At 49.7% G+C, this 12,224-nt stretch overlaps 1 protein-coding gene across 1 annotated transcript in view; it reads left to right on the forward strand.

Moving 5' to 3' along the window:
- The first annotated feature begins 8,498 nt into the window (after positions 1-8,498).
- The window catches only part of GALNT14 (polypeptide N-acetylgalactosaminyltransferase 14), a 92,861-nt gene continuing 89,135 nt past the window's right edge, over positions 8,499-12,224 (forward strand). Inside the window, exon 1 of the mRNA XM_057374890.1 lies at positions 8,499-8,816. Coding sequence (XP_057230873.1) covers positions 8,688-8,816 — 129 coding nt within the window. The 5' untranslated portion in view covers positions 8,499-8,687. The remainder of the gene's footprint in view (positions 8,817-12,224) is intronic.

Here is a 12,224-nt window from a genome sequence, read left to right on the forward strand (position 1 = left end):
TTGCTTTTATGTATAGCTGAGTTCTAGGTCTTTAGACAAGACTTAATCTTTTCTATAAACAAATAACACATTCATTTACATGAATAATCCACATTTCTTATGCAAATCATTTCCCTGCTGCTATTTCTACTGAGAATAATATTCAGTATAATTACCACATTTATTTAGTGAATCTATTTACACAGGATAGCTCTCTGTCCATGAAYGCTCTTCACCAGAGAGGCCCAAAGAGCAACAGGGGAGCCCAAGCTGCCAGTCATGTGTGCCCTCTGCTTTCTATTTTTGTTCCCATGAAGCATTCTGGGACCGTTTGAGATGTCTCGGCAAGAGCAGAAGGATGCCAGCATCCTGCCTCCATCCCAGRGAGAGCACCTGCTGCTAATGGAAGGCAGCTCTCCCCTGCTCACCAGCTTGCTGTTTGAGYTCCAGCTAACTATAATGAGCCAAGGCACTTTGAATAATAACTTTCCTTTGGGTATAAGGCTATCTTAATTTTTTGTGTGTTTAAGTTGGTAATTGCCACAGAGTTTGAAAATCTTCCAGGTTTTACCACTCTTAATTATGTTCTCATGCATATGCAACTCCTGCTTGTGTGCTCATTACTGYGAGGAGATCAGAACCCCAAACGTTGGAACCGTTGCCTCCAATTATTTTCCATATGTAGAAGTTCCTGTGAAATACCTCTCCTGCATGGGATGGCCCAAGTTATTTGGAGAACATCTTGCTGTCCAGAGCATGTTTTCCTCTGAGTGGTAAAATCAAGATGTGTTTCGTCCCTCGCGTGTCTCACCTGGGCTGTTCCTACCTGGGATGTCTCCTTGCTTGTGGCACCAATTGTTGAAGTACTTGTTCAGGGGACGTTATTAAGGTGTCCTAATGGAAAATATTTCAAGTTTCTAAGGCCCTGATTGCCTCTTTACCTGCTCTGTTTGCATCTATTGATCGTTCTGGTTCAACAAGACCCTCTGGGACTAACAAACTCTAACAGGTTTGAATGCATTCATGAGGTTCTATGCGGGGAGAGAAAAATAATGCTGTTGGGCYTCTGACTTGCTCTTGCTCAATAACAGCAAAACAAATGTGTGCAATTAAACATTACTTTGTTTTCTAAACAGCAGCCTTGAAAATTTGTCCTGCTAGTGGGGGAATCAAGCTGCTGCTTTGCTGTCTAACCAACAGCAATGATTTGGTGATGGGAAAGGAGATGTTAATCCACCTGAGCACGTTGAGGATAGAACACTGTTCCCTTGTAGGTGGGCAGGATTTCTAGCACCGTGTGTGTTTTTGTGTAGGAGATCACAGTGGCTCCTATGAAAAGATCAACATGGAGCAAGAATAGACCTCCTCATTACTCWCTCTTTTTGTACAGAGTAACTGCTTGTTGTTAACTATTTTTCAGRGAGCTGTGGGGTTAGTTGTTAGCCYCCTTGAGAAAAGGAGGTTGSCTGATCAAGTAAAATCACTTAAAGCACTGGATTGTATATGAAGAAATGTCTTCCTAGACACTTCACCCAAATAATGGGATTAAAATCTGAAGAAGTAAGGCAATATGTGGCTCACTGTCTTCAGTTTTTGTATCCCTCAGGACAAGGGAGAGATAAAGAGTCAAGAATTTTTACTATGAAAATTTTRTAGGAGGAAGATGAGAGTAAAACTTTCCACCCAGCTGTAAAATCCCTCCTTCCCAAAAAAGCGCCTGGTGCAATATTACATATTGCCAGCTGTGTTAATAGATGCCTAGATCCCAGTTGGCATTGGGCCACACTTACATATCCCAGAAATAGAGATTTAATTCTGAAGTCTGCTTAACACCTGCACACAAAAGGACAGAGGGATTAAAGGTGCTTTAAGGACAAAACTTTATTTTAGCTAATGTGTGCTCTCACCCATCACATGACTTGTTCTTTATTCTGTTGAGTGTCACCTGTCCAAACCACAATTACAGCCTTCAATGTGTCTGAGAGACACAGTCCTGCAGCTGGCTAAAAGGGACTGATTTAGCATATTCAAAACAACAAAAGGGTTTGGTCTGAATTCTGGCAGGGCTCTCTGCTTTTACAGATGGATGTGGTATGCAAGTGTGCATGTGAATGAAGGCCATAGTAGCACATCTCCTTGGGAGGCAGGTGAGCAGCTTTGCTTGCTTACCCTGTGAAGTCACAGCAGCACTGGGGTCCCCTGGGAGCACCCGTTTCATCAGAGCTGTGCTGGGARCTGCAGGGTGTTCAAAACCTCACAGATGCTGCTGGTGAAGATTCACCTGCCCTGTGCTCTGTGTGCCTATTGATTGTTTGCTGCAACTTGGCMCATAAAACTCTGCTGCCTTCGAGCTCAAATGCCCCTTTGTGGCCATTTGCAGTGGCTGTCACTTGTTGCTGTGCGGTGACTCAGAGTGAGGAAGCTTCCCCCTGCCAAAATACTGAAAAAAACCAGGCTGTGGGATCAGCAGCCATTGCTTATGCAGAAGCTTTTTTTCCAGAAAATGGGAGCATCAGGAGAGACTGACAACCACCAGAGACATCTGGGGACATTCAGGATCCAGATTTTATTGTAGCACTATGCTACACAAAGGCAGGGCTGGTCAAAAGCAACCAGTGAACAGTGTTGAAGGTGGTTACAGTGGAAGAGCACTGCCCAAGGGAGCTGTTCTTTGCTAAAATGTCCCTTAGTTRCACACTGAAGTCAATGTGTCTCCCTTCAAATCTCCTGTTGCTTTTGCCCTTGTTCCCACACCTGCTTGGATTGGCATCACTGGGTATCGGGAAATGCCCAGTAACCAAAGGCTACATCTAATCCAGAAAAACCTGTGCTTCAGGAACCAGAGACATGGTCTGGGGAGCATGTGAATTAACACAAGTGCAAGTGGGTGCCCATTTGATTGCAGTTGCTAAAGATGGAAAAATAYCTTGTGGTAAGCAAAAATTCCCCCCAGCCTTCCTCCAGTCCTACTACAGAGAAGTCTTTGCATTTGTCCCAGTGGTGAGGGAGCTCAGTGCTGCCTCATCCATCAGTGCCACACAAACGAGCCTGCAGGTGAGAGTCTGACTTGTAGGAACTGCAGCAAWCGTCTGGATGTGTGCTCTTGCCCATCGACTCAGGAAGTAGCTTGTGTTCCTGCAGCTGACTTGATGAGAGCTTCAATTAACAAATGCTATTAAAGTAGCTCTCCTCTTTATTTTATTTTTTTTAATTCATAGCATTTCCTGACAGCTTAAACGTTTAATTAACYAGAGATGCCATCGTGGAAAGTTTGCTAGAGAAGAATGCTTGCGGTTTAATTAAAAGGAAAAAAAATCCTTTAGAGGTACTGGAAGAGATCTTCTTGCAACATTAATAGTAGCAAAAAGCCTGCAGGAACTCCTGCAGTTCCCTTTCTGAGAGCAGCACTAGGTGAGGAGGTGCACAGCGATATCATCACCTGAGAGGAGAAGGTGAGTGCTTCACAGCTTCAGTTTGACCCTCCCATTTAAGCTGCAGATGTAGGACAAGCTACAGCTCTGTTACCTCAGCAAGGGAGAGGAGACAGCCAGCTATAAAGTTTTTGGTTTTGTTTTTTTTTTTTTTTTCATACTTTAACTTACAATTCTCCTGGTATTAGGCCACAACTCTCTCTAACATTTTAGGTCTTCTCCAAGGGCACACAGGAAGAACATTTTTCATATAAGCACTGGTCTGATTTTTTTTTTGTTTCCTTTACAGCACAAAAACAAAGGCAGATCTTACCCACCACAAAAATGTGGAATACTGTTCACATTATCTTCAACAGCTGTCAGGGAAGCTGGGTTTTGAGATGGCAGGGGACTGCCTGAGGTGGCAGAGAGCCCTTGCTGCCCCCACAGCAAGGCTGTGTGAGATGGTAGCTGTGGGTAGGAGGAACCACCTCAGCACACCCTTGCACCACTGCAGCAGCTTGCCATGGGGCTATGGCATGGTGGTGCCAAGTGCTGCAGAGCTGGGGGACCCCCATGGCAAAGCAACAATCTCTCCTGTGCAAAGGACTTCTCYTCTTCCTCTCCTCACATTGACCAAGTGACCCAGAGACTTTCTGAAGAGATCCAAAAAAGGAACTTTATTCCAGTATTAAATACAACCTTGGAAGTCTCTGACAGGACAGGTCACACTGGAAGCACAGCTCCACCCATAGAGGAATATCAAATGGTTCTGAGTCATCTGGGGAGCAGGCTGGGGCTGGGGGGTGGTGCTGGGCCAGGGCATGTGCTGGCTTGCTGTCCTGAGGCTCTGCACCCAGGCTGGCATCTCCACTGCTGGTGACGAGGGACAGCTGGGCTCCTGCTGACACATGCCAGCGCTCAGCACTTGCCAAAACAGCTATTTGGGAGCAGCTTGTGCTCCTGCCCCTGTCCTCAACATGGTTAAATTCAGTAAGCACAACACACYCTCTGCCAGGGGTGGGAGAGAAACTTCTCAATGAGCTTCATTCCCTGAGCCCGGAGCACASACCACAGAAAGACCACTGACTGAAATCCAGCACCCTGTATAACCACGCGCATTGCCACACCAACCCTTTCAAATGCTGCTCTCTTACATTTTTGTAAACAAACATATTTTTGTAAACAAAATAGTCTTTCTGATAGATGTGCTACTGCAAGCAGCACCTCTTGGTGGGGAAGGTGCACTGCCATGAACAGCAGTGAGGGCTGGGCTACCCSAAGCCACTGACTGAACCTGATCCTCCCCTGGCAGGGGAACTCTGTCCTACAAGCCCCTTTCAATCCAGAGCTCTGTCAGGCTCCTCCATYTTACAGTAACCTCCCATGTTCAGTTGAGACTCCTCAGCATCCCAAGTTGGGGGTAGATTTCGATCCTTTCCTCTGATCACTTCTTGACTGTATCAACTTTCTCAGAACACACTGAAAAGTATTTGTAATGCTTTCAGAAAAGAAACATCCTGTGGATAGAATCTCAGATGTGAACTGAACTCAAACAYAAGAGTATTCCTAGTAAAACCTGCACTGAAGCAGTGCCCAGCTGGTTTGTAGACACTGTGAGATCAGACTCCCTTGAAATGTGCTCTACGGCTGCCCTTGAAACAGCAAGGAAAGTWACTTTCCCCTTCCATCCATTCTTTAAAAGACCCTGAAGGGCCACTGCCTGGAGCTGTGATTATGGAGAGTCCCCTTCCCTCTCAGAAATCATGTCCTATTCTTGCTTTAATGAAACAATCACTTTCATCAGCTTTTCAATGCTGATGCCAAAAAATTGCCAGCCTAACGCAAACAGGGGGTGGTGATTAKCGTGGTCTGATCCCTCTACCAGTACCAGGAATGTCTCTGCAGCCTTCGGAGATCACTCCAGCCAGCACTGTGTTGGTGCTGTACATTAAGAATTCCGTAACATCTTTGCCAGTAARAGGCTCACACACACACCCAGTATGCYTATAGCTCRTGTGTTACCAGAGACAAAGAACCAGAGGGCTCRTCCATGTGGATGTTYCAGAAGTTTATTCCCAGAGGGGATCCAGAGGTGAAGAGAGAGAGCTACATTCTTTGCCCCCAGATATACAGCTGTGGGGCCAGTCAYCTGAGTGAAGAGGGCAGAGACAGAGGGCAAAGRGGATGCAATGACCAGTGGGGGAAGGGATGGGKGAACTGAGGGATCAGATTAGGTCCAGCYGGGRTAGGAGGATTTGCRTATTMTTGGAAGGAACCATCTAATTCCCCAGGGMGCTGTCGGGGTCTTTCCACCACCAAGTTYCAGCTGTSCCAGGGTAGTCTGGCCCCCCAGCAGTCCCCRGGGTGGTCTCATCCACCCTGACAGCCACCCATTTCCTAGACTGTTTTTGTGTCTCTGGCTGTACTGCTTGTAAATTTTGCTCTGTTAGAAACAGGTAATATRTTATGGACCTCACTTGTAAAGCAGCTGAGATTGACAGATAAAAAATTAGAAAAATGGGAAAGATATGGGTCAATAATACACCAGAAGATTATTTTTTTTATTGCCATGTTTTTTAATGGAATTGCAGTAGGATTTTTATACAAGTCTCTGAAAGTCTACGACTTCAAATAACTCTGAACCTCCAGATTTGTATTCTTGCCTTCTTCTTGTTTAAATAGCTGTTACCATCATTTGCTTGATATATTATCTGTCCCAGCACACAGACACACCATCAGGAGGAATATACTTCCTTGGAGACAATGCACTGCTAGAGCTCCTCGAGTCTCCTGCCTCCACACGGGCCACCTGCACAGAGCGAGGATTTGTACAATGTCCCCTCCTCACCGGAGTGGTGGCTGTGCCAGTGTGGAAATGTCAGGTTTTGTCCGTTTCCTGCTAGGCACGGCGAGTTATCCATCACAGCACCGAGCACTGCCAGTGAAGCTTTCCCTCAGCAGAGGGAGTTGTTTCTCAAGGTAATAAGAAAGCATTATCTGATTGCATTTTTGTCAGGTATGCCCTATTTATTACCTTACCTGTAATCTAATTTGTAATGTATTTCCTTGATATTTTCTACACTTCCCCTCTGTATTTTGTAACAGCTTCCCCTGAAAGTCTGACCTACAAAAAAGACAAGGTTTTAAATCCAGCTTTGAATGATAACACCCTCCAGGTGCCTTTATCTGGAAAAACTCTCCTAGCAGAGGGAGGTCTGGGAGGAAAAACTCAGCACCCTCTGCAAACGTGTTGGAGGAAGTCCATGTAACAGCAGCCAAGGTCGCTTTGTCCCAGGCAGGAAAATACCACTATTTTCTACTTGTGGCAAGGTGATCTTTTTGGTCAGAAAACCATTCCTGATCCAAAGAAGGTACGTGAGAGGTAGCAACCAGTTTGTCCCAATAGCTGGGATGAGCATAAGGCAAGAAGACAACTGCATACCATGTGAAAACTGCCACTGGTGTGCCTCAGCTGCTGAAAGCTGCTCAGGTGTTTTACCTTAGCTGTCAGGAAAAAGCATAAGGCAACGGTTTGGGGAGAGAGAAACACCAGTAGGTCCCAGCTAGGCTGGGCAGAGATGTCTCATGGTGGCAGAGGTGGAGTGTAATGGTCCAGCTGCCCTGAATATGTGGCTGATGTAGGTTAATCAGCATGACAAATGATGCACATCATGGGAACAGGTTGCATTTTTGGGCTGATGTGGGCTCCCCATGTGACATCAGGYTGGTGGCTCACCAGGGCATGAGGGCTTGCTGCTCCCTTCCCATCTGGTTAGTTCTGCTCCTGCCTTGCTGTAAAGCAAAGTTCAAACTAACTGCCTGCTGGACCTGGATTTCCTCGTTCTTGTAAAGGTGTTTCAAAGTCACACGGCTTTAAAACAAAGAAAGAGAAATGTCCCTTGTGGATGCTAATGAAATTTTTATCTAGGCATCTTTCTGTGAATGTTGGGCCTGAGAGGCATGGATTATGTTAGGGAGAAGGGCTTATTGAGCCCTGGAAATAAATTAGAGGAGGACAGAGGATGCAGATTGCAAATGATAAATTAGCAAGTGACAGAAAACAACTGCAGGAAATAATAAAGGCAGGAGGAGTGTGTGGGATATGCATAGGAGAGGTTGTTTACAACATGTGCATCGGACTTTCCAGCATTTGACATCTTATCTCTATTCCATTCCATATGTTACTTTATGCATGGATTCCTGTTTTTATGGCGTTTGTTCTATAGTTTTTGTACTAACATGAATGACTCACGTCTGCTCCGATACTCAATTTATTCTCTAATGTCTTCTGCAAAGGTTTGCTTAGCTCATGTAATACTTGTCAGTGGCAGGATCAGAAGAACAGTGTCAGGTAGGTGAGCAGGGATAGCTGAGTGAGACAGCTCTTTTCTGGAGTCTTACTCTGTAGTTGCATTAGGGATTTTTCCCCYCAGCAAGGTCTGTAATTCCCACTTKGGCTGCTCTGTGTAGACAGGCCTGTTGTTCTGGGGCTGTGTATGGAGCCAGGAAGGAAAACCCCATGGGACAGGGATAATAGCTGAGAGCCACCCCTGCGTGGCCCGGCCCCAAGCTTGCTGCCGGAGYACCAACAGCTGATGATTATGATTTTATTTTTTAAGTGTTCTTGACAGCTCTGGAGACACACATCTTCTCTTCCAAATCCAGTAATTAAATTCCACCTACCTGAATTCCCCCTGCTGTTTCAATTGGTTAAATTAATCTTCCCATCATGTCTGAGCCTCCTCTGTGTGTTGTAGAACGGTGGCCTCCTTTCGCCCCGGCGCCGGACGGGGACGGGGACAGGGACCGGGACCGACCCGGGCCGAACTCGCAGCGGCGCTGCCCAGCCCCGCGCATCCCGTAGCGAGCAAGTGGCCCGGACTCACTCAAGGAGGGAGGGCGGAGGGATGGGCGTCCCCTATTACACACTCACACACACACAGACACCCCTGTGTCCCCGTCCCCGGCGCTGTGTCCCCGCCGGCGCGGAGTGGGCAGGGCACCGGCGCAGCTCCGGGCACCAGCCCGGCTCCCTGTGCGCTGCACCTTTTCCCGGCGAGCGGCTCCGGCTCCAGCCCCCCTCCTCCCGGCGCCTCCTCCTCCCGTTCCTCCTCCCTTCCCCTCCCCTCCCCTCTCCTCCCCTGCAGAGCATGCACAGCCCGGGACTCGCGTCTCCGGCTCCGAGGCGGGCGGGCGAGACCCTCCTCCCCGCCGGCCCCGCTGTCCCCSGCGGCGCCCGCGGCTCCCCCGTACCGCCTGCCCGTGCCCCCGCCGGACTTTTGCGTCCTGCCGAGGATGAGGCGGCCGACGCGGCGGCTGGCGCTGTCTCTGCTGGGGGTGCTCTGGCTCTTCGCCCTCCTYCTCTTCTTCTTCGGGGCGCGGAGGAAGTTGGAGCCGGCGGAGCCCGAGGGACACACGCCGGAGGTAAGGAAGGGGCGGCGGGGCCGCGGCTGCTCCGGCGGGACTTGGGCGCGATGCCGCCGCCGCTCGGGGAAGAAGTTCCCGGCGGTTTTCGGGACCCCCCCACCTTATCGCTTTCCCCTTCAAGTTTAATGTCGGACCTGTACCTGTGCGGGAGAGGCATGAGGCCCTTTCTGTAYCCCCCGGCCGTGGTGCCCCCCTCCCCTCCCTCCGCTCGGTGTCGGACAGCGGGAGCCCAACCCCCGCCCCGCTTCACCGGCCAGCGGGGCAGCCCCGGCCGCGGGTGCTGCCGGCGGTGCCGGCCCTTTGGCCCTCCGCCAACTTGAAGCATCGCTGGCTCCGGGCCTTGGGGAGCGGGGGAACCGGTGAGCCCCGAGGAGACGAAACGCGTGGTTTGTGTCGCGGGTGGGGGACCGGTGACTCCCTTCCTCCGTGGGTCACGCCGTGTTCCCTAACGCTGCCCTAAAGGAGAAGGGCTCAGTCCTGTCCGGACTGTAAAACGAGAGGGGAGCAGACTTTGATGGTCCCTGGTTGGGCYGGGCGAGCCCGGTGAAAGCGCTGGGGCTTTTCCCGGCTGCTTGTGACGGGAGAGCAGGCAGGGGCAGGATGCYGCTGTCCCGGGAGCCCCGGGCGGGCTGGGAGCAGGGTGCCTGTGCAATCGCGCCTTTCGGTGTCGTGTTTGAGTCCCCGGAGGGACAGCACGGCACAGTGTGAGGAGCATCTCGCTCCACGGAGGGAGTGAATCGGAGGAGTTTCACTGCCCAAACGAAAAGCAGGGGAGCTGCGAGCAGCTTGGGCTGAGAGAGGTCCCGTGTCCTGTCGGGTTCCGTGTCTTCTTCTCCTCGGCTGACAGCAGCTGGGGCTTAGCCGAGGGTTAACTTTCCAAAGGACATGGATTAGATGCTGCTTAGTTGTACTGTTGTAAATCTTGAATTAATTAATCTGGGTTGGAGCCCAGCTCCTGAAAATACACCGAGATTAGGGTTATTGTGGCAGAGGAAGAGCGTGAGCCCTCAGCCCCTTTTTTGCACTGGTGACACCCAGCAGTGTTTGGCCCACAACATGTGACAGCTTTACATGTTCTTTGGAGAGTCTCATGTATGTGCCTGTCACCTCAGCAACTGAATTAACGACCTGATCGGAAAAAAAAAAAGTCAGAACTCATAAAGCTTACTTTGATTTTTTCRTCCTGAGGAATTATTGGTTTCCCATGTTTTTTTAAATAAAAATGATTGAGGAGGTTTTTTCAGGCTTTSGTAAATCTTTCAATCCTAGAAGAAAGGAGTGAATCTATGGGACTTCAGGCCCCCAAAAGAAATAATTACGTATACATTTATTTATTTATTTAAGCAGGAGAAGGCAATAAATAAGTCACTGAAAGCGGAGTTAGAAGACAAGTGCTTTCTTAACCAGAACTATGCTTTGGCATCGGAACTGTGTTYGTTAAAAATTGCAAAAGAAGACCTCCCCTGTTTGACAGGGGTTACTATAATCTTGTAATGAGCCTTGCGTCTGGCTCAGCACTGGCTGCAGATGAATTGCTGATATTTTGCAGCCCATTTTGGCTTTCTGCTCCCATTCAAGGCTCCCCCCACCTCGGGGTGCAGGTTGCTGATGCTGTTACAGGCTGGCCTTGGCTCTCGYAGCAGGTGATGCGATCTTCTGCCACACAGGATCCGGTCCGGCGTTTCAAAGCTGCAACTGCCAAATTGCCATAACTCCAGCAATTTGACTGCTTAAATTGCCTCTCCTTCATTTCTTCTGAATTTTCCATCCCAACAGTTGCATCCCCTTGAGATCCACAGAGTGCAGATTGTTTTTTATTTTTTAATGCATTGCATTTTTTGGCTTTGGAAACTGCTTTGGAGCAGTATGACTTGTAAGCTGCTTATAAGCATGGAGCTGCGGTGTCACTTCAGTTAACACTTGTGAATGGCTGGAGAGCTGACTGGGGTASCAGAGACAGCAGTGTTGTGGTCCAGAGAGGATCCTGGTGGTGTGTCTTGTTGCCCTGGCCAGCAGGACTGACTGATGAAAATGTGAGCAGTTAGAGGCTGTCCTCCCAAATTCCTCGAGAAACAAGAGGAGGTGATAGGTTGCTCACAGCAGCTCAAACACTGTAAGACAGCTACGGGGGGAAATGGAGCAAATCCACATAAACATTCCTGGCAGCGTTTTCCAACCTGTTCCCTCCCCCTTCTCTCTCAGCTGAGCTGTATTTCTTCGGACATGGACACAYCATGTATCGTGCCTCGTGTAGGTTTAACCTTTAGACCTTTCCAGCAAGGCTCCCGCTGGTAGCGCTGTCTCCTGCCTGTGCCAGGCTCCTGGCAGGGCTCACAGCTCACACTGATGCTGGAAGGGTGCTGTACCCGAGCTCCCCCGCTGGCTGGGGCACTTTGGGAGCTTGCTAAAAGCCCACAGCAGAGCTGCTTTTCATGAACCTGCCGCCCTGAGCTTCATGGATGCCCATCAATCACTGTTCTTTTCATCTGCACCTCATCCCCTGCTTTATCCCAAATCCTGAGGCAGATCCAGGACTCAGCTTCCCAAAGGAAGGCTTGTGATGTTTTTCTTGCAGCCAGAGAATGCTGTGTTGGGGTGGGTAGGGTCCCCAAGGAGCAAGATCGTGTTGTGTGGGGTCTGACACAGCCTTTGGGTCCTTCCTGTGCCCAGAACACTGCTGCTGGCTTGGTACCTCGTGGACCTGGTGAAGGCAGGCATTCAGGGAAAGTCCAGCAGCAGTAGCTGAGCTTTCCCAACCTGCTGATGGCCGAAGAGGTGGGCGCAGCAGTCTGTTGTAATTAACTTGGCTTCACCTCCCCCTGCAATTTTTTTTCCCTGTATTCTCCGGCAGTCCATCTCTATGGATCTTTCACTGCTGCCCAGTGACAGGCAGGCCTGGAGGGTCCCCCTTCTTGCCAGCCCTTGCTTTCCTCACTGCCTGTCACCTCTTTTCCCTCCTCCTCCTCCTCCCTTCTGCCGCTGGTGGTACGTGCCAGGGCGGCTGGAGCAGGTTGAGGCTGGATTTTAGGGTGTGGGACTCCCTCCTGCCTGTGAGGTGTAGCAACCTTGCTGGGCTGGTAGGGTATGGAAGAAAAAAAACTTGCAGTGTTCAGGGCCATGAAATTGTTCCTGGGACAATTTCACCGGTCCCTCTGGTGCTGTTTTTACTGCTGTTGCTTGGGGCTGGGGGATTGTTTTTACCCTTTTTTCCAAAGGGCAGATCAAGCCCTATTAGTGCTGTAAGTAACACTCGCCCTTTCGCTGCCCTCTGTGGAGTCCTGTGACTTGGCTGGGAAGAGGAGCCGTAGCAGGGTGCCTGTCCCTGCCATGGAGCTTTACCCGGCTGGGTGCCTGTCCCTGCCATGGAGCTTTACCCGGCTGGGTGCCTGTCCCTGCCCGGGAGCT

Source organism: Malurus melanocephalus, unplaced genomic scaffold (genome assembly GCF_030028575.1).
Source record: "Malurus melanocephalus ecotype Western Australia unplaced genomic scaffold, MMel_1.1 scaffold_235, whole genome shotgun sequence".
NCBI lineage: Eukaryota > Metazoa > Chordata > Aves > Passeriformes > Maluridae > Malurus > Malurus melanocephalus.